Genomic DNA, 23840 nt, shown 5'->3' with positions numbered 1-23840 from the left:
GGACTCCCAGAGAGCGGCACATCAGGGGTCTTTCTAAATTCCTACAGGGTGGTTAATGTTCACCATCTTACTTGAGCTCTTCTTTACAGCTGTCCAGCTGGGTCACTGCCTTCTGAAGTTTTAACCCAAGTGCCTCTACTTGAGATTGTAAATCTGAAATGATACAATATATTCACCTGATTAGAAAATTTTAAGTGCCCAGATAGTTACATAGTATAAACCATGTGGTTTTGGAATTGCCACTGCTTAGCTCCCGAAGAATGCTGCAAATGTTTATTCCTCTTTGCTTGGATGATCATACACAGCTTGTCCTACTCCGAAACCCCATGGAACTAATAGGTTTGGACAGATCCAACTTATTAGCTTCTTTTCACCCCTAACGTCATGCTAATTTTCAAATAGCTAATAGGCTAAGTTTTACTACTGTTTCCAGAGGAAGTTTATGTAGCTAACACACATATGATTATGTAGTTCACTTGTGAAACACTTGACTGCCTAAGCTACTCTTGGGGCCTGGAACTGAAAAGCATTGCTGAGGTCTCCTGGTAGAACTGAAATAGACAAACCATGTGCAAGGCTCCAGGTAAAGAATTTGTTAACTTTGGGTAGCGTCTAATAGACTTTCAAAGCCAAGAAAATGCAAGCAAGAAATTGGCTTCCATGGAGTCTTAACTGTGTATTCAAACAGTGTTTAAGGAAGATTACTCAAACAGCCATGTCTACCATGTGTGGATGCAGAACTGAAACCAACGCGGAAAGAACAAACGCTTGAGTTATCTGAGTCCTGCCATCAGCCTGTGTGTGGGAGCTGCGGTCGGAACCCCAGCCCAGTGACAGTCCTTCTTGGCACTCTTCTGGGGAATACGGTGAAAAGAAACCCGTACAGAGGGGCTGACTAACTGGTTTCTACAAAAAAAAAAATTTAAAACACTAGAATTATAAATTCCTGTTACATTTTTCTGATGTTTTAATGACATATTTTTATGCATGCATACAAATACTACACACACACATATATACGCTCTTCACTCTGCCTTCTTAACTTTGTTTTATGAAGAAGAGCCATCTTCTTAAATCAGAAAATAAATTCACTCTAAACAAATGTTTTAATTAGAATTTATTAGCCCTGGCTGGTGTAGCTCAGTGGATTGAGCTCGGGCTGCGAACCAAAGTGTTGCAGGTTCGATTCCCAGTCAGGGTACGTGCCTGGGTTGCAGGCCATGACCCCCAGCAACTGCACAATGATGTTTCTCTCTCTCTCTCTCTTTCTCCCTCCCTTCCCTCTCTAAAAATAAATAAACAAATCTTAAAAAAAGAGAAAATGGTTTAAAAAAGTTATCAGATAGTGGCATAAATTTTATGTTTATCCAGTACTTTCACAGACATTATTTAATTTTATCCCTGGAACTGCCTTATAAGTGCTAATTGTCCCATTTTTCCGATGAGGAAAACATGAGGCCTCTCCAATTCTCCTGCCTGGAGAATTGAGTAACTGTATTATACTGCAGGCAAAAAGATTTTAAACTCTCCCAAAGCAATAAATTTGAGAGGACGGCCCCTTGAAATAAGATGAGTGAATAAAAAGGCTGTGGTACATTTACACAATAGAATACTACACAGCGGTAAAAAAGAGAACCTCGTACATTTTGCAATAGCATGGATGGACCTGGAGAAAATTATGCCAAGTGAATTAAGCCAGTCAGTGATAAACAGATACCATATGATTCCACCTATATGTGGGATCTAATGTACACAATAAACTAATGAACAAAATAGTAACAGAAGGTTAGATACACGAAACAGACTGACAGATGCCAGAAAGGGTGAGGGGGAATGAGATGAAAGATGAAGGGATTAACCAAAGAACATTTAGGTACCGCCCATGGCCAAGGACAACAATATGGGGATTGACTTGGAGAAGGGAGAGAGTGGGGCTGGGTAAAGGTAAGGAAAGGGAGAAAAAGCAGGACTGTCACAAGACAAACAAAAAAAATAAAATTAAAAAAAGATTCAATATGTACCTACTTGGTAGATAATTTTGTGGGCTACATTTTTTCCATTTATCAAGAGATAACATCATATGAAAGAAAAGATAAAATAACATACACATAGAAAATTTACTTTTGAGTATAACCCCAGTTTAGAAACAAGGAGATCTCATAAACGTTGCATACTGTGATTCTTTGTTATTAAGTTAGAAGATGTTGACCCACCCTCTGGAGAATAAGCAGGGAAGGAAGTCCACACTGGCTGGCAGTGTGCCAGGTCCAGGCTCTGTGCAGAGGGCTTTCTCCTGTACCATTTCACTCATGGCCACAACTGCCCTAAAAACAGCCACATGTGTTATTTTCACCAGTGAAGGATCAGAGTAATTAACATATCAAAGGTCACACAGCTGGTTACAAGTGATCCCATGGTTCAGACTCAGGTTGGCCTCATCTCACAGCTCTTATTTGTCTAGCTCTCTTACACTGACGCAAGTTAGGAGAGCTGGGAGGGCATGCCCATGAAGGTGTGGGCACGGTGGGTGCAGACTTACTTAGCATACCCCAGAAGCTTTAGAGAGGTATATTTAAGACAAATGAAAAGTATTATTTTATATAAGATACACAGTAAATCAGTCAAATTTCTAACTCCAAGAGGTGGTTTAGATCGTAATTTTTGAAAGTTTAAAAACTAACATTATAATTAATGGAAGATATTAAACAAGACGGTGTAAAAAAAAGACAAGATGGTGTCATGATGACCAACTTTATGAGACGAACATCAGACAGAACAATTTTGACTTCCTACGAAATGTTCCTCGGTGCTTCTGGCAGGATATAATCTTAAACAAACAAGCACAGGTCTGAGCCCATGTGACCGATTTTCTGTGGTTACTTCTAAGTGCAGCTATTGTTAACAGGGAAAACTGATTATCTTAAAAATAAGTTCCAAAGAATTGACACTTGATATGTGAATTTTATGCAATTAATTCTCATCTACCTGATAATTAGAATATTAGACTGTAAAAAGTGACAGCTAACCCAAAACCATTTTTATCACATTGGAAGTATCATTAGGTTCATATGTGAATGTGCTTGGGCATCACAGTTCCAACATTTCCTGAGCTTAATGGAAAATAAACTGCACAAGCACACCCAACTCAAGGAAGGAGAAACTAGTACTCTCCAGAGTTACTCTTTCTTCAAACCCACCTGTATCTCCCTTTTTCCCTGTTTCAAGATAAACATAGACAGCTTAGTCTCCAATTCGCAGTACCCAGTGAGTAGAGAAGCCACTTCCTTCAGATTATTCACTATGTTATTACAGCAACTCTGAGAAAAAGTAAGGACAGCAAATACTGTAAATGTTTTACTTCAAAACTCAGAAAACTCTGAAGGCTGTCATGTGAAGTAAATAGAAACAGGGAATACAAATAATGCCAACAAATAAGTCATTTTCTATAAGCTGACAAGATATCACAGAGAAATGAAAAAAAAAGTTATTCATTATGAATAATCCATAATGTAAGCAATCCACCAGTATATAATTAGGAGTTGGTGAATATATTTTCCACAGCTGTTATTTCACTTTTGGTTATATTTTCTTGAAAGAAGGAGGACTAAGACTTGTTTTTAAAATACATAGGCCATATCTTAACTCTTCTGAATGAAGCATAAAAATCCTATTGGTTTATAATTGGTTCTGGTAGACCAGTCGGGTCCTTTTGTTTTGGGAAGTGAGTGCCCAGTGCCTGTCCTCAGTAAATAAAGGAACACGGTTAGGATAAGCAGTGGGGAGATTAAGCCACCTGCTCTAGACAGCTCCTTCAGCTCCCGAGGCAAGGAGTTCTTAAATAAGTGCATTGTTCTGTGCAGTCCTTCTCTATGGTTAGATAAATTCAACTTCAATTTTCTGTCATTCAGCATGACATCGGATTATGAGGCAACAGGCCCTGCGTGCCTACAAAAAGAAAGGAAGCATTGGCTTTAAACACCATGCAGATGCAAGGCGGAGCCCGTGGAAACAATCCAAAATTCACAACATCAAATTCTGCTGTGATGGGACTGCATTCTTTGAAGATATTAAATAAGAAGCAAATGATTTTAAATGAACAAGACAAAAAGAGCTCTTAGCCTCTCTTCATACAAAGCCAGCTGCTTGCTGAAGAGTATTTTGCAGGCATCGGATTTGGGGTAATTAGTCATTTAAGAGAATCCTGTCATCCTGAAAGGTTTCTAGAAACTACAAATACAAAAGGTATTTATCATTATTTTATAGAAGAACATAAAACTTTATAGTTATTTGGAGGGTACATTAAGTTAGTGTAAAGTTTGTAAAACAATAAATAAAATCATTACAGTGGAAAGATATTTCAAGCTTAAAACTTTCTGGATATTAAAATTTTTCAAACTGGCTCAAAATGCTATATGAAGGAAAATAATTTCCGGTTCGAACAGCATAATGGAAGAATAAGCAAGCAAAAACAAAGTGGCACCTATAGGTCCAGATGCAGGAGAATTTTTTCAATGAGTGATTGGAGGCTGTATAATAATATATATATATATTAAATGGTGGAACTCATTGAAGAAGAGGAAAAACAAAACTCACTACTCTTTAACACTCCTGAGACAGGATAACATAGAGCTGTTATCCATGAACTTTAAAGCCAGAGTGCCTGATTTCAAATTCTGGCTCTGCTTCCTACTCACTACGTGAATTTGGGCACGTTAGATTACTGTGTATAAACTGGTTGTTAATAGCAAAGGGTTGTTCTGAGAATTCAGTGAGTTGATATATGCGAAGAGGAGAACAGTATCAGGCACATACTGAGAACCAGTAAGTGCCAGCTATTACCATTGCTGGTGGTAGTGACCACCCACAGCCAGCTTCTGCCCTGAATCTCATCACTTGTCACCTTGAGGAACCTGTTGGGACCAGTGTTACCAGTGGGTGTCCTTGTATGGGGAGGAGTTAAAAATGAAGGTTTTAAGTATGTATTTTTCTTTAAAAGCCTACAGAGTAAGGATGGCAAAATGTTTTAAAAAACTACTTAAATACGGACAATGTCACACACGATTGTTCTAGTATTCTCTATATTTTCTGGGTTTGACATATTTTACAGACATACTGTTTAGGGTGGCGTCTTGCCTGCACAAGTCAAGGATGACAGAGTGTTCTGAACCGAGTCTGATCAGCTCAGTCCTGTGTGTCCAAGGTAGGAAAGAGAACAAGGGGCGGAGGACTGGGAGTGGGTGAGGAATGAGCTTGAATCTGTAATTACAGACAATTCATTTGAGTCTGTGAACAGGGAGCAGAGAAATTCAATTGCAGCTGGAGGGGGATATGGTAACAAGGAGAGTTATTGCTTCTGTTTTTGTTGTAAAACACTGGGGCACGTTTATTTGCATTTGGGAATAATCCATTCCAGAGGGCACCCACATTTACGATGTATGCCTTTTAATGTATGCCTTTAATAAACAGCACTTTTCCCAGGTGTTCAAAGAACTGCACAAATAAGCCACATTTTAATTCTTACGTTTTTTTACTACACATTGTTTTTTGAGACCCATCCGCGTGGCCATATAATAGACATGATTTATTCCTTTCTGATTGTATAACATTTAATCGCGTGCATGTGCCACAGTTTGCTGATCTACACCTACAGTGATGAACCCAGGTTGCTTGCTACTTTGTGTCACTACCAATGATTCTGCAATAAAAGCTTTTTAATCATAGGGTACAAAGTAGTGTGTCTCATTGTTGGCTTAATTTGCAGTTTTTTCTGCTTAATATTGAAGCTGATCATCTCATTTTATACTTCTAAGTAGACTGGAGTGGGTAGAAAAGAGACTGTGGAAAGGCAGAACAGAAACTGAATCACAGACTTGGAGAACAATGGGATGGTGGTCAGTGCGGCTGGGGGATGTGGAGGAATGGGGGAAAAATGAAGGGATTAAGAAGTACAAATTGGTAGTTACAGAATAGGCAGGGGATGTAAAGAGCAAGAATAGGAAACAGAGTTGCCAAAGAACGTACATGCATAACCCATGGACATGAACAAAGCAGGGAGGATGCCAGAGGGACGGTGGGGTGCTGGGTGGAGGGGGGCAAAGGGGGAAAAAAAATCAGGACAACTGTAATAGCATAATCAATAAAAAAAGTTAATTTCAAAAAGAATCAACCAATGAATGCATAAATAAGGGAAACAAACTGATGTTTCTCTCTCTCTCCCCCTCTTCCTCTCTTTCTAAAAAATCAATTAAAAATTGAGCATTAGCAGAGGAAACCTTTGCAAATGTAAGAGTATATACCAATAACAGAAGAAAGTTCTTTAATGAGTATTCAACTATATCAATTGCAAATTAACATATTATAATTTTAGCCAACATTTTACAAAGCTCAGATGGTGATACAACCACTTGGAAAATTCATTTCATTTTAGGGTTTATATTTCAGAGGTTTAATTCACATCTATTTTGAAACAAGTATACTTGAAACACATTAACATTTTCTGCATAATGCCAGAAGAGACTGAAATATCATTTGGCGATTTTTATAAATCAGATGCTAGAACAGGTGTGAATATATGTGCAGCTAAAAAGCTGCAATTCAGTCCAGATGTAGCTATATGAAAACCAGAAAATTATTTAGCTGGGTGTGTGTGAGGAGGAAAGTGAACTGAATCAAGCTAAGGAGATAATCACATATTTACAATTTGGAAATAAATTATATTCTAATATTAAGGATCAAGAATTTACTTCAGAATGCAAAAAATGCTTCTATACCTCCATGGTATTTTTATTCTGAATATTAAATCAACCAAATATACAAAGAAGATCATTGTAACTTACAGGGGCTTATAAATATGATATATTGTAGATATATCTTATATCCTATCTTATTGATAGGAGGAGTCTTAAATTCTATTTTTTTTTTTTTGCCCTGGTTAGGCCATTGAATGACTCTTCCCAACTGACAAAGTGAAGATAACATTTTTTCTATCTCCTAGGGACAATCCTCTTGGATTACAAACTTCTGAATACTTTAAACAGTTCTGACAAATTTGTACAAGTAAATTTACATAATCATATATTTTATAATAGGTTTCATAATAGAGGAAATAGGGTAGAGATTATAAAACCCTATTATTCCATTATAGATATGTATGTACATATATGTATATGTATAAAATGAGATTTTTCAAGACTGAAAAATACTAGTAAAGGATGTGGACAGCCTAAAATTAACTAAGTAGAAGCGACAGTGACTTAAAATGAACAGCATATTAGCTGAAAACATTTATGGATAGAGAAGAAAAAGACAGGGTTAATAATAAAGTAAATGAATGAATGGAAGACAGAGGAGTTTACAGCTGACAACATTTCAGACATTTGCAGGGAGAGTCCCACACCGAGAACCTCTTTCATGAAGAGAGATGCGGTTCACAACCAGAATGCTCCCCAAGACCTGCGTGCAGGACCCCTGCGCACAGCCCTGAAGGGGACGGAGGGCATCTTCAGCCACACACAGTGCTAACCCTTTCTCCCTGTGCCTGGATGGCAGGAAAATAAGCAAAGGGCAAGAATTTCTTTGTAAGAGTGTTTTCATGCTTCAAAATTCCTTCATGCTAACTGCACTTTAAAAAATTCCACCACACAACTCCAAGGTGTAAAAGTAGTGAGCAAAAAACCAAAAACATTTTATAATTGTAAGACTAAGGAGATCTGAAGGCTGCACACAGAAATGAGAAAAGATTTAGTTGTCAGGACTTTTTCCCAAGGCTACAGTTTTCTTTATCTGGCAAGAGAAACTTTTTCACGGTCCACGGGAGGTGGGTGCACGCAAGGACACACACACACACCAGGCTGCCCAGATGCCCTGACTTCCCCACCCCACCCCCACTCCACCCCCACCCCCAGTGTGGAACCTCCCACTCCAGAGGCTCCGCAGGGCTGGCCCTGCTCGGCAGCGGTATGAGGGAGGTGGGCCGGGGACTGGCTGTACCTCTCTGGAGGAGGGGACTTTCCAGGCTTCTCTGCCTGAAATGTCTTAAATCAGCCATCAGAGCAGGGAGCCTGTGCCACTGGCCAGGTTTAAATGCTATGAAAAGGGCTCAGGGATGCCTCCCTGCCTCAGGCGCCCAGTGAGAGCAGACATGTGTGCGAGTGTGTGCACACGTGTGCCCACGTGTGCCTGCGCTCTTTCCCCTCCGCACACTGTGGCGGCCACCTGTCCTGGGACTGCCCAGGTCCACATGTGAGGGCCCCAGCACTCCAAGGACAGTGGGCAGGCCGTTCCAGCCTTCCGTTCCTGCGGAACGGTGCTGAGGGTCTGTCCTCTCAGGACCCCCCAAACACAGGCCCAGGTGCTCTCGGGAGCGGCCCCACATGCGCCCCCAGCATGTGGGTCCAGGGACATATGCCACATTAGTTGTGAGGATGTTTACCACAACATCATTCTAACAACAACAAAAGTGAAAACAACTGTCCAAAAATTGGGTACAACTAAATAAACCATAATTCATCCAAGGATCAGGATGCTATGAATATTTTTGACATGGAAAGATTTCATAATAGAGTACATGCAGGGAGGAGATTATAAAATTCCATTATTCCATTTTTACAAATAGACATTCAAAACTGAAAGTCTTGGAGGATACACATCAAATGTTTATAACTCTGTGTGAAGGTTGTGATGTCCTAGTCAATAGCAAACATGGTTTATTTTGGTAATACGAAACAAAAGAATCACAATAAAGCAGCCTAACACTGAACCACGTGACACATCCACACCTGCCTTACAACTCATTTCATAACCTGTGGATGGTTTGTGAAACCCATCACCAGGGCCTACTATCCCTGGGACCTCTTCTGCCTTCCCCTCAGAGAAGCTGGTGTTGACGACCAGCACTGGAAGCGGCCCAGTACGCGGCTCTCTTTGAGGTATCATTTAATAACGATGTATGCTTTGATGCTCACAGGCAATGGAATTCAGAGATTAAGAGCCCACATTTTGGCAGCACAGTTCTGGGCTCAGGTTCCAATTCTGCAAATTAGTGGCTGTACGGCCTTGGGCAAACGACTTAATTCCTCCAAACCTTGTAATCCCATGAGTAAACTGAGATAATAAAAGTGCCGAACCTAGGAGGGAGAAGGGTGATAAAAAGTGAGGGCACTGTGGCTGTTCTGTGCCAGGCCTGTGGCCGGCACTTGGTGAATGCTAGCTGCTTCTTAGACTATAGCAGGACAGTTACCTGAACTCATGAGAAAGATTTTTTTTAATGTCGTATTGGTGGTTAGCTAGAGGGGAGATAATGCTGGTAAGAGCAGAGGAACACTGGACACGGGTGAGGTGGGAGTTTAAGTGAGGGGGACGGATCACTTATTTCTCATTTAGACAGTGTCGCTGTTTCTCGTGTTATTGGCCATAAATGTGGATGAGCTTAAAGGTCCTTGAGCAGCAGGTGCGTTGTGTGCCTGGGTAAACATGTGTATGAGGGAGTGACTGGCTGAGAGGGTAGGCGGCAGTGTGACCATGTGGGTGAGGAACAGGGCAGACGAAAGCTCCCTCTCCTCACTGCTTGGCTGGAGCTGCCCCTAGGGATGCAGCGGCTTAGTGTAGAAGCCGTGTGTGACACAGGAGATACCTTCCTGATCAAGACTAGAGTTCGCCAGATGGCAGGTGTCTCATTTATACTGCTAAATAAACAAAATTGGTGTTTGGTGCCTGAACAGGCAGAAGAAAACTTATGTTAAGGGGCAGGGACATGTACAGAACGAGAGAAAGAATGAAAGGTCACATAAGTCCATAGGATTTTTTTAAGGAAAAAAAAAGGTGAAGTCTAATACTCATCCAAGGATCTAAAGGGGATGGTGGAGTCAAACAAAAGGCAGAGAAAGTGGCAAGCCTTAGATTTAGCCTTAAAAAAGGAAAAGCATGATGGAGAGGAAGAGAGAGTAGAGAAGGTAGTAGAGGCATAGGTGAGAAATGACTGGAGAATAAACTAGAAGTACAGCTATCTCAAAGTAGGCAAAGGAGTCTTGGATGCGAGACATCCGTCCTAAGTTGTGCATGCCTCAGATCACTGTAGAAAACTCTTCTAAGATTCAAACATTTGTAAAATGGAGATAATATGTAAAACAGAAGCAACTTTATATGAAAACTCAAAGCTGGGAGCAAATGAAAAAAGGAAACCAAGATAACCCTGTAAGACTCCACTAACCAATGACCAAGTCACTTCCACAGGAAACCCTTTTACCAGATTCCATATTCCAGCGGTGACCGGTGCTATTTAAAAAACAAAAAACAAAAAAACAAAAAAAACCCCTATGGGCTCCAGTTAAAACTATCTGTTCTGCAACTTGTCTCCAGACCCTAGGAAAACTGTGTATTTTTTGTGTTCCCGTGGTTTGGGGTGCAGAAGCAGCCCGCAGTGTCCTGATATCAAACTGGTTTCTTTCAAGGGCTGCTGGATTTAGTAACTGAGAATCACTACGAACCTCCCTGTTTTTCTGTTTGTAAAATCAGTACTTCCCTTTTCCTGGAAGCCAAAAGTTATATTACTCCTACTGGAGTTCAAGGCTTCATAGGAATCATAAAAACTGATCAATTCCCTGCAGTGAGCTTTGTCTGGAAGTCACAGCTTCCAGGAAAGGCCACAGTGGAATTCTGTTCAAAGATGCCTTTATCCACCATACAATAGATGGCTCTTGAATTATTTGTAGCCACTCCCTTCTCCAACAACCTGTTCTAAGAGCCAGCAGACTACTGACTGTTACAGCTAACCAAGGCTGACTGAAAGATGCATCAGTGGAAACAAATGGACCTTTGGACAAACAGGAATTAAAATTTACAGTTTTCCTCTGTTATGATAGGAGCATTAAGGAAATTCTAATATTTTGATCCTAAATATAATAATTTGGTTTGCTCTTACACCAGGAAAACTACTTTGAAATGCAGTACAATGTCTGTATAGTTCCTTACGGGGCCTTCATTTTATCTTGTTCATTCACTAATGCTCTGAGATAGGTAAGGAAGGCTGTTATGATTCCATTTTACCAATGAAGTAACTGAGTCAAAGAAATTAATAATTTGTCCAAAGGGACAGTCATACAAGGCATAAACAGGGCCAGAAAGCAGAAGTATTTGACTCCTAGGTCAGTATTTTTTTCTACTGAACATTAGTCATTTTGATTTTGTTCACTTTAATAAAGAAGGTACTAATTAAGGAATGTAGTGGTCATACATGCTATAACACAGATGAAACTCAGAAACATTACACTAAGTCAAAGAAGCCAGACACGGAAGATGACGTTTTGTACAGTTCTGTTTACAGGGAATGTCCAGAATAGGCAAATCTATAGAGACAGAAAGAAGATTAATGATTAGTGTGTGTCTGTGGCAGGGGGAAGATGAGTAAGCAGAGTGACTGCTAATGACCAAGAATTTTGTTCTTAGGTGACAGAAATGCTCTAAAATTAGATCGTGGTAAAATCTCAGACATAACTAGCAACATTTTACCAGCTATATCTTCCTAGGCTAGAGAAAGAAAAAGTAACAAATGGGACTACATCAAACGAAAAAGGTCTTGTGCAGCAAAGGAAAACATAAACAAAATAAAAAGACAAGCCACAGGATGGGACAATATATTTGCCAATACATCTGATAAGGGGTTAATATCCAAAATTTATAAAGAATTTAAAAAACTCAACACCCAAAAAAACAAACAATACAATTAAAAACTGGGCCTGAATAGACACTTCTCCAAGGAGGACATACAGATGGCCAATATGAAAAGATGCTCAATGTCACTAATCATCGGAGAAATGCAAATTAAAACCACAATGAGATATCATCTCACACCTGTGAGAATAGCTAGCCTCAATAAACCAACAAACAACAAGTGCTGGTGAGGATACAGAGAAAGGGGAACCCTAGTGCACTGCTGGTGGGAATGCAGACTGGTGCAGCCACTGTGGAAAGCAGTATGGAGTTACCTCAAAAAATTAAAAATAGATCTGTGCTTTGGCCCAGCAATCCCACTTCTGGGAATTTATCCAAAGGAACACAAAACATAATTCAAAAGAACATAAGCACCCCTATGTTAACTGCAGCAATATTGACAATCGCCAAGATATGGATGCAGCGCAAGGGTCCATCAGTAGTTGAGTGGATAAAACAACTATGGGACTTCATTGATAAACCTGGAGAACATTATGCTAAGTGAAATAAGCCAGTCAGAAAAAGACAAATATATGATTTCACTCATATGTGGAAGCTAATGAACAAACTGAACTGACAAGCAAAACAGAGACAGGCTCATAGATAGAGAGCAGCAGATGACAGCTACAGGGTGGGGAGGGGAGAGGCAGAGGGACTGAGCAAAAAGGGAAAAGGACTCATGGACCCGGACAACAGTGAGGGAGTAAAAAGGGACTAAATGGTAATGGAAAAAATACAGTAAAAAATAAAAAGGAATAAAATTAGATTGTGGTAATGGTTATATAACTCTAAGTATACTAAAATCATCGACAGATACTTAAAATGGGTGAATTATATGATATTTAAATTATTTCTCATTAAGGCTATTTTTAAAATTCAGTAAAGGTGTTAAAATGTTATTATATATGTAAAATAATTTTATTAAAATATTTTTGTATTACTTATTATACCAAAGAACATACTAAGAAAACACTGAAGCTTTTTCACTTGGAATAAATTTGAAAGTAATTTATCTGAACTCTGTCTTCCAATATTTGAGACTACTGACAACACTAAAGGACACTTTACAAGGTGGAAGGAAAATCATTTAAGTGGACTGAATTGTGGGTCACAATGACCTCTGAGAGGAATATTGTCAATTGAGGTAAATTGTGCAGTTTGCAGGTTATATTGGTGGGAACTAAACATAAAACTCAAAACTTATATAAATAAATCTTTTAAAAAGAACCAAGAATTTAGCCTTTAAAATATTTTTTATATGTTTATTTTCCTATGAAAAATTAAATTCTGGCATTAAGGGTTGGACTGCTATTGACAGCCTATTATTTACTCTTAAACTGGTATTAAACTATGTGCACCAGAGTTATCACTTGTATTTATATTTTTTATTCCCTACATATCAAAGAATAATAAAAGGAAAATGGGGGGAGACAAAGTTAAAGTTTTTATACAGAAAAGTAATGATCATAAAGACTATGTACTTGAATCAAAGTTGAAATTGTTCAAGGTTGACTTAAAATAAAAAAAAATCAAAATGTAAAAATACAAACATTTATTTAGCTTTAGAAAGAAGTCAAATGTATCAGAATTAAAATCAGAGTTACAATGTATTTTAGTCTCCAGGGGTCTCTAGGGACTACCCACTGCCCAAGTGTCAACATATTACTAGCCAGGGCTGAGTGGCATATCATTATCATCCTAGCTAATGTAGATAGGATCATCATCTTGATCTAGAATGCTTTCAACTAATACTGCATTTTGGGGGGCAGAGGCTGGAAGACACAACAGAGATATAGTTATGTAACTTAAAATGGAGAAAGTTTATTCTAAAAGTAAATTCTAACAGTAACAGATATGGGAATGTAAAATATTAGAACAACTTTAAAAATGTATTTATAAGAAAACACAATAATGATATAATATTCAGCATCAGTTTAAAATTTCAGGGTATAAAGAAATATATTTCTCCAAAATCATTTTACTAGGCCACCATTACCCTGATACCAACCAGATAAGGACACTACAAGAAAAGAAAATAATGGGCCAGTATCCCCAATAAACACAGATGCAAAAGTCCTTAATAAAATACTAGCAAGCCTAGGGATTTGTTCTAGGAATGCAAGGATGGTTTAACATCTGTAGACTAATCAATGCAATATATCACATTAACAAAATGAAGGATAGAAATCATATGATCATCCTGATCGATGTAGAAAAAGAAATTGACACAACATGTCATCCATTTGTGATAAAAATTCTCACCAAAGTGCTTACAGAGAGAGTGCATCTCAACATAAGAAGTGACACGTATGACAAGCCCACAACTAACATCATACTCAAAGGTAAAAAGCTGAAAGCCTTCCTCTAAGATCAGAAGCAACAGAGGAATGCTCACCCTTGCCACTTTCATTTGACACAGTATTGAAAGTCCTGGTAAGAACAATTAAACAACAAAAAAAAGAAATAAAATATTCAAGTTGGAAAGGAAGAACTAAAACTATCAATATATGCAGATGACATAATATTATATATAAAAACCCCTAAAGACTCCACCAAAAACTGTTAGAACTAATAAATTCATTAAAGTTGCAGGGTTCAAAATCAACATACAAAAATCTGTTGTGTTTCCCTCCCTCCCTCCCTATACACACACACACATATACACGTATGTGTGTGTGTATATATATATTTCTATTTTCTTAAGAAAAAATGTATATATATAACATCCCATTTTAAATTACATCAAAAATAATAAAATACCTAGGAATAAATTTAACCAAGGAGGTAAAAGACCTATACACTCAAAACTATAAGACATTAGGGAAAGAAATAGAAGATGATGCAAATAAATAGAAAGATATTCTGTGTTCATGATTGGAAAAATTAATATCATTAAAATATCCATACTATCCAAAAGAATCTATAGATTCAATGTAATCTCTATCAGAAGTCAATGATATTTTTCAAAGAAATAGAAAAACCTTAAAATTTGTATGGAACCATAAAAATTCCAAAGAGCCAAAGCAATCTTAAGAGCACAAAGCTGGAGGCATTACACTCCCTGATTTTAAACTATACTACAAAGCTACAGTAATCAAAACAATATGGTATTGGCATTAAAAAACAGAAACACTAAATCAATACAACAGAATTGAGAGTCTAGAAATAAACCCATGCACAGAAATATGGTCATTAATTTAGGTAAAAAGAGCCAAGTATATACAATGGTGAAAGGACAGTCTCTTCAATAAATGGTGCTGGGAAAACTGGGCAGCCGCACATGCGGAAAAAAAAAAAACAACTGGACTTCTATCTTAAACCACACATCAAAATGAACCCAAAATGGATTAAAGGCCTGAGTGTATTATCTGAAACCACAAATTCCTGGAATAAAACATAGGCAGTAAGCTCTAATATTACATGAATCTATATGATTTTTTTGGATTTGACACCAAAAGCAAAGACAACAAAAGGAAAAGTAAACAAGAGGATCTACATCAAACTAAAAAAATTTCTGCACAGCAAAGAAAACCATCAATGAATTGAAAAGGCAACCTATGAAATTGGAGAAAATATTCACAAATCACACATCTGATAAAGGATTATTATTTAAAATATACAAAGAACACAACAACAAAAAGAATCCAATTAAAAATTGCGCAGAAGATCTGAATAGACACTTTCCCAAAGAAGACATACAGATGGCCAACAGGTAGAAGAAAAGGTGCTTGATGTCACTCATCATCAAGTGCGATTCGAAACCACAATGAGATAGCACATCACACACGTTACAATGACTGTTGTCAAAAGACAAAAAACAAGTGTTGGAGACGATGTGGAGTAAAGCGAACCCTGTGTACTCTTAATGGGAATGTGTATTGGTGTAGCTACAATGGAAAACAGTATGGAGGCTTCTCAAAAATTAAAGAAAGAACTACCATATGATCTATCAATACCATTTCTAAGCATTATACAAAAAAATGAAAACACTAACTCAAAAAGATATATGCGCTTCCATGTTCATTGCAGCATTGTTTACAATAGCCAAGATATGCAAGCAACCTAAGTGCCCACTGATGGACAAATGAACAGAGAAAATATATTCAATGGAATAGTATTCAGCTATCAAAAAAGAATAAAATCTTATCATTTGGGATGACATGGATACACCTTGAGAGCATTATGCTAAGTGAAATAAGTCGGACAGAGAAAGACAAATGCAGTATGATATAACTTATATGTGGAATCTAATATACATTTATTTTAACCAATATTACAATCTATTATTACATTTGTTATTTATTATGTTATTATAATATATTATGTACATACATAGTATATATACTTGTTTTGTGTTAGTCAAAAATGTATGACGAATTAGCTCATTTATTAAGAGAGAGAACCTAAGAGAATAAGGAACAACTAAGAGCATGGATAACATCAGACTATAGTAGAGTTCAAGTGAGATGAACTAAAAGACTGCAGGACACAGGAGAAACAGTGTTTGAATGCTCTGACGGGAAAAAACAGTGGGCAGAGGGTCGGGCAGAGAAGCAGGCAAGGGAGACAGAAGGGAAACGTTCGGCTGCTACTGGAAAGGCGGCCTTGCTGTGATGCTTATCACTCAAAGCTCATTCTGCAGCTGTGGAGAAACCAGTAGAACGGCTGGCAGGGAGGAGTATAAACCACGCAACTGCTTAGAATTAAATTAGATTATTAAATATAATAAGCTATTTACAAAGCTCATATCAAAAAGTGAATTTAAATAACTTGTGTTCTTTGAAAAAATAATTATGTTTCTTAAAGACACAGAAAGAGTTAAGAGATGAGTGGTATATCGGGCTGCCCTTATTTTAATTTGCCCAAAGAAAATCTAAAGTGCTATGCCCACTATTTTAATCCAGGGATTTATCTGGGTGAGGGGAGTTATTCACTGTGATGTACTGGTTTTTCCTCTTTTTTAATGGTTGACATGGTTTTTGAAAGACATTAATAAGCTGGTAAAGCTATAGGTGATGATTATCAAGATAATATCTTAAGGATCTCAACTGGTCAATAATAGAAAAGTTAGTCATCATTTAAAAGAATGCAGAATAAGAAGATTGTTGAAGTTCATGAAAATGATTAAAGCAAATGACATGAGATACTAGAGAAAGTAAAACTAAAAAATAAGTTAAATGACAAAATTGGCACTAGAAAAATTTGGAGACTATTCTTAATATAGAGGACAAAAATCTGTCAAAATGGCTAAAGTTAAGAGTACTGGCACATGCAACCAACCAGTGTGGAGCTGGGAGGTCAGAAGTCCCGTGGAAAGTGGCGAAGAGCTGGAGAACACCTGCACACCAGAAGTCAAAGAGAAGACGAGACCAGCTGGCTGGCAGGCAACAGATGTCCAATAAATACTTGCTGAAAAAATGAAGGCATTCCCAAGTCATGGTCGGCCCAGAGCCAACAGATGGGAACACTGGAGCTACTGCATGAGGCTAGTGTATAGGCTAATGGATAGGGGGCAGAGACGAAATCAGACTTTAACAGGTGGAACACAGGCAGTTAGAGGGAAGCAGAGGAGCAGGCGTGGACCCTCCAGGGGAGAAGACGGTGTACCAAGTTTGGGAATCAACACCGCCAAGACCTAAAATTGAAACTTTGCTGTCTTCCCTGTACTTGTAGTTTTCTTAAGCCACTGTAATCACTTCTGTAAAATAAATTGTTAAGAAACAATATGCTGATGCAATCAGTTCACCAGAAGGGTATTTGTGGATAAAGCAAGAGGTACAGCTATTAACGTTTTTCTAGATGTGCTGACAATTTTGAAGACCCTAACACAGGAATAAGATTGTTATAGGGTGAACAATGCAAGAACACCCTCCAGTGCTCCTCAGACAGGTTCACAGGAAGTGGTACAGCAGTCCCCCCTCCTCCGTGGGAAATACATCCTGAGACACCAAGTGGATGCCTGAAACCATGGTTAGGTTTTTCCTATACATGCATAACTGTATCAGGGGGGACACTTTGTAAAGCATATAATTGACCACTGTGCTGTACACCTGAAACTAATACAAATTATATTAAATGGAAACTGTAATTGAAAAAATAATATTTTCAGATTTCAGTTCACCGTGGTTAACTGAAACTGCAGCAAGTAAAACCATGAATAAGGGGGGACTACTGGACTTGCCGTCGCCAGCTGACATTAGATTAGTTTCAATGGTCTTTCCACTCTGATCTGCCAATTTGAAAATGGTTTCCACCAAGAGAGATACAACAGATACCTTTTAAAAATGGTTTCTTTGTCTGTTAACATAGTTCGAGTATTGCCCACAGAGCAAATCTATCCCACACCAGCCGCAAACATGAAACTAACTCAGTTTGAAGTGATGCGCCACTCTGCTCTGCGCTCACGCTGTCCTTCGGAGGAGTCCGTGCCACATCCAGAACCAGCTGGCCTGCACGGGCAGCACACACCGCACTTACCCAAGGTGAGGCTTTGAGTGTAAGCCTGTGGCTGATGAGTGCGGCGCTGTTTTGGTGAGGTGCCTGCTTGCTTGTTTGTTTGTTAGTTTGTTATAGAAGGTAAAATGTGAGCTAAAACTCAAAAGATGTGTACAGGTTTTTTAAAAGAAGGTTTACTTATTGTTAAAAATAACATCAGAAAAACATTTAAAAGAAGAAAACGCACTCATATTTCCATCATCCCAAAATATATTTTCATATCTTCATGCTCCCTTCTAGTTTCTATTCACAAATATACCTATTTTGACTTATTTCTAACTATAATACATATATGATTTTGTGGGTACTTTTACTATGTAATATAATTATAGCATTTTTCCATATTGACACTCACTTACAAAGTCTGAATGATGTTCCAAGTGATGGTATTTGATAATTTATTACCTATTTCATTATTTTGTGGATAAATTATTTCTAACCACTGTTTAAAATGTGATCTTTATATATAAATAACTTTCTTCATCTGTAGTTTCCTAAGCATAAATTCTCAAGAAGACTACTTGATCACAAACATTTCTATGGGTTAGAAAAATACGATAATTTTTATCACCAAATAAATGGAAACTTTATTATTAAAGTTGTACTAATTTAAAAGGAGGTAGATGTTTTGTTTTTGTTTATTTAGTTATTAGTAATTGAACATTTTGTGCTTGTTTATTATATTTCCTGTGTTTATTGTCTGTTTTTGTTTTCAACCATTTGCCTGCTTGAGATTTTGGAGTTTTCTTACATAGTTGCATAAATTCTTTATATGGTATGTGAACTGGCCCTTTGTATATATGACACAAAACTATTCTGTCCATCCTCTGTTGGTAGACTATTTGGCAGTTTTTGAAGTCAGGGATTTTACATTTTTTTTAGAGACAAAATCTGTCAATCTTACCTTTTGCAGTTTTTAAAGTGCTATGTTATCCCTCCCTCCATGATTAGGTGAGGTTCTGTATCTTCTTTTGGTGCTAGTTTTCCCTCATATTTTTCCTTACTTAATTAGAGGCTTATTTTGGTGTGTTTGGTTTATTTTCTTTAGTTATCCCTATACCACTTATAACATAATTCTGCTTTTTCCATTCGTTAATGGAAATATATTAAAATTTGATTGGAAATATATTAAACTGTAATTCTACTTCAGGATTTACTATTCTGTTCTAGAACTACACGTTGCCATTTTCACAGCTGCAACACACTCCTACAGTGACACATTCTAAATATCTAGGGCTAGGTTCTTACTTTCCAGACTCGTTTTTAAAATATTTTCCCCAAGATCTAGCCAGAAAACAACTGACACCAAGCTGCAGAAGCAGCAGAGATGAACAAGTGCTCAGGAGCAGAGGAGGAGGTGGGGGATCAGGTAGGGTGTCCTGTGCTTTAGGGACATAGCAGCTGCATCCTCACCAGATGGTTCTTGGGGCATGATTTGGGCTGTGGCCCTAGCCTCACTAGGCTCCTAAGCATTTTTTGAGTGTGATTCTTCCAACTTCTCAGACATTCTGAATAGCTAAATAATATCCTTTCAATAAATTCCTTTGTTGATTCCAGTCAGTTTCTCCTACTTGCAAGTAAGAAACCTCACTATTGCACCATTTTCTAAAAATTAAGCCATTTCCAATTTTTTACTATGCCACAATGAGAACATTCTTTTTCCTATTCATTATTTTACACTAGTGAATTTGCCTCGTCATAGGAACCACCTGGCACACTTATTAAAAGCAGAGTCTTAGAGTCTTGGAGATACTCAATATGCCTGGACTGACATGCAAGAATGTGCATTTTTAACAGGTCCCTTTATTACCCGCCCCCCCCACACACACACGTATATCTATAGTCCCAGATGTTCTTGTGGTCAGGCAATTTTGGAAAACTCTGCCCTAGCTTAAATTCCTAGAAGACTTGCTAAGTCAATAGTCTATTTTTGTTAGAAGGGGGGAAATCTCTCTCGCACGCTCTCTCTCTCTCTCTCTTTAAGGAAAAGAGTTAGTGTTTTTATGTGCCTTTCTGGAACTGACTGAGGTAATAAGCTAACAAAAACGCTGGCCTACCAAAGACCTACATTTGAATCTCAGCAGTGTGACCACAACCTACTTCTCTATGCTTGATAAAGGTAAAAAAAAAGTTTCCACATTAGGATATTGTGAGGGTTAGATGAGGGAAAACTAATCAAATGCTTACTGCCAGTCAACAGAGACTCATAGAGAGTGTTCCCAGGCAGTGAAAATGATCTTTCTTTTCTTCTTGTGTTTGCTCCCACAAATCACTTCTTTTTCCAAATATGGAATGGTTATTACTTAAGCCTTAACTACCTGTTATATGCAATATAAAATATCATGCTCTCTAATGTTTTACTGTTCTAAGAACTAAAATATTCAAGAAAACCACTTATCTTATAAGTCAGACTAAAAGGATGAAATAAAAGACAATAATAATCATCTTTGATTTGGGAAAAGTTGCATTTTGGGGAAAATTATTTTTTACTGTGAAATGCATATTTTAGCAAATGTTCTAAATTTGTTTTCCTCTAATTAAGTCTAAAATAAATAGCATGACATATTCAGAGTTTTATTTTATGCATAATTTTACTTGATTTTATAAATAGGTAAGTTCACTACAGTGTTATTTACAGTGGCCAAGATTTGGAAGCAGCCCAAGTGTCCATCAGTAGATGTGTGGATTAAACAACTATGGGATATTTACACAATGGAATACTAATCAGCTGTAAAAAAGAAAATTGTACCCTTTGTGACAGCATGGATGCACCTGGAGAACATTATGCTAGGTGAAATAAGCCACTCCGAGAAGACAAATATCATATGATTTCAGTCATATGTGGAATCTGCTGAACAAACTGAACTAACAAGCAAAACAGAGACAGACTCATAGATTCAGAGCAGGATGACAACTAAGGGGCAGGGTTTGGTTAGCGGGTGGAGGGATTGAGTGAAAAGGAAAAAGAACAATGGACATGGACAACAGTGCAGTGATTGCAAGCGAGAAGCAGGTATAAGGGGACTAAAGGATAATGGAAAAAATACAATAAAAAATTTTTAAAATACTTTTTAAAATATCAAATACATAGTTGAAAATTATTATATTATTATTCATAATATAAATAGGTCCATAATATTTCTTTCTTTTATTACTTTGATTTTTATAACAGGGTTATCTTGGCATTGTGGAATAATTTTGAAAATATTTCTCAATTTTCTGCTGTTTAGAAAATGCTTTATAAAATTAGGATTCTCTATTCCTTGAATGTTGGTTGAACTTGCTTATAAAACCATCTGGCCTTTTCTGTGTAAGGAGGCATTGTTTCAATTTCTTTATAGTTATAAGGTCATTTAATTTTCTTGAGGAAGTCTTGATAGGTATATTTTTCTAATAATAGCCCACTTGAAATTTGTTGGCATAAGGTTGTTAACAAGACCCACTTCCTTTTACTCTTTATTTGTTGTCACTACTATTTTTTCATATACTTTCATTTGTGTCTTCTCTCTTTTCTTGATCAAACTTGCTAGAGGTTTGTCTATTTTGTTGGTTTATAAAAATCAATTTTTTGTTGCTATTTATTGTATCTTTGTTTTCTATGTCATTGACTGAGGCTCTTATCTTTATTATATATTTTTCTATGTTCTTTGAGTTTATTCTTTCCTTCTTAAAAGTATGTAGGGCTATATATATCCCTCAAAGAATCACTTTGGCTGCATCCAACAAATTTTGTTATATGCCATTTTTAGTATCATTCAATTCTAGATATTTTACATTCATTATAATTTCTGCTTATACCCAAAAGTTAAAGTGTGCTTTTGTAAAACTGTAAATTTTACAAGGATGCAACTATCATGATTCTACTCAACACTGTATACAGGTATAAAGTCATTGTCCACGCATACCTGCCATAAACCAAGCACTACGAGTGACCCAACTGAACATTCCTGAGGTCCAATAAAAATAGACAAAATAAAGCAAAACAAGAAATAGACAAGTCTAACAAGCTTCCAGGTAAAAGAAAGAGTTACCTTTAAAAGAAAAGAAATCAGGTCTGCAGTAGACTTATTCAAACACTAAAAGCTAGAAATCAAAGCATCAGCATCTACAGTCTACTAAGAGGAAAAAACAACCCCTAAGAATCCTACTCCCACCTAAGACACCATTACATCCATCAAGTTGAGAATTATATTTTGTTTTGTATTTCTAAGAAATACTTACAAAACTTGTTATGTATTCAACATAAAAAAGTTTACAGATTCAAAGAAATATTATGTGACATTATTTAATCAGAATAACTCAAAGTTAACCCTGGCTTGAGTGGTTCAGTGGATTGAGTGCCAGCCTGTGAACCAAAGGGTCGCTGGCTCAATTCCCAGTCAGGGCACATGCCTGGGTTGTGGGTCAGGTCCCCAGTGGGGGCCACATGAGAGACAACCACACATTGATGTTTCTCTTCCTCCCTTCCTCCCTCCCTTCCCCTCTGTCTAAAAATAAATAATAAAAATTAGAAAAAAAAGAACCCAAAGTTAAATAAATAATAAAAATAACTCCCTGACAAAACAATGAACTATCTTGAAATTAAGATATATACCTCTAGATAATCCTTTGATGAAAAATTTTAAAAAATAAATTATAGAGTATTTAGACAGCACTGAAAAAGAGAATACTTTATATTAAAAGACATAAGATATAGAGAAACTTGTACTCATAGGAAAATGTATACCCTTAAATGCCTCTATAATTAAATTTTAAAAGATGAGAAATAAAAGAACTAAGTATTCCTTTCATAAGTCCAAAAATAGAAACCTCAAAATATCCAGAAAGAGGAAATTAATAAATATAGAAGTGAAAAGTAATGTTATGGAAAATAAAAGTAGCAGAAATCATAAAATATACAAAGGCTAGTTCTTTGAAAAGACCAAGAAATAAAGGCCTTGGAATTCTAGTAGAAAATAAAAGATAAAAAAAATTAGACAAGACTAAAATTCAGACATCATGTACAACCACAGACAGAGGAGCAACCGTATTTTGCCATGTATAATGCACACCTACATTTTATAGTGCTGCCAATATATAATGCATATTCTTAGTACTACCCATGTGTAATGCACATCCTTTTCTTTCAAAAATTTGGGCAAAAAGTGTACATTAAAAACAAGAGTACTATATGCCATATTATAGGTACAAATTTGAAATATTTGAAAAATAAATGATTTTTGTTAAAATATAAATAACCTAACATGATCCAAGAAGAATTAAAATTTTGAGTAGTCAAATTTCCACAGAAAATTACAAAATATTAAATAATCTTATTGAAAGAAGCACTAAAATCAGATGAGCTCATAACTGAATTTTACCTAATGAAACTTGGTCCAGTCATGTTTTCTAACTTTTAAAAACAGATAAACCAATGTCATGAAACCTAGTAGTGAAGTTCACTTAGTTTTAACATAAAACTCTGATAAAATTAGTGCTTGTGATAAAGAAAAATCTTTAGACCAACCTCACTTATGAATATATGTACTAAACTTATACATAGAACATAACCATGTAGAAAATAATATATTAAAAAGTAAATGATGTAGGGTTTATCCCATGAAAGCAAATGTGCTTTATTATTAGGAAATTCAGTAATA

At 36.9% G+C, this 23840-nt stretch overlaps 1 protein-coding gene across 2 annotated transcripts in view; it reads right to left on the bottom strand.

Annotated features, from left to right (window-relative positions):
• Positions 1–23840, bottom strand: part of LEKR1 (leucine, glutamate and lysine rich 1) — a 152964-nt gene that overhangs the window by 67660 nt on the left and 61464 nt on the right. For both annotated transcript variants that reach the window (XM_028504822.2, XM_036017601.1), the window contains exon 7: positions 72–153. In XM_028504822.2, coding sequence (XP_028360623.1) covers positions 72–153 — 82 coding nt within the window. The remainder of the gene's footprint in view (positions 1–71; positions 154–23840) is intronic.

Source organism: Phyllostomus discolor, chromosome 2 (assembly GCF_004126475.2).
Source record: "Phyllostomus discolor isolate MPI-MPIP mPhyDis1 chromosome 2, mPhyDis1.pri.v3, whole genome shotgun sequence".
NCBI lineage: Eukaryota > Metazoa > Chordata > Mammalia > Chiroptera > Phyllostomidae > Phyllostomus > Phyllostomus discolor.
Note: the sequence above shows the minus strand (reverse complement) of the source record. Positions and strands in the feature narration are given on the sequence as shown.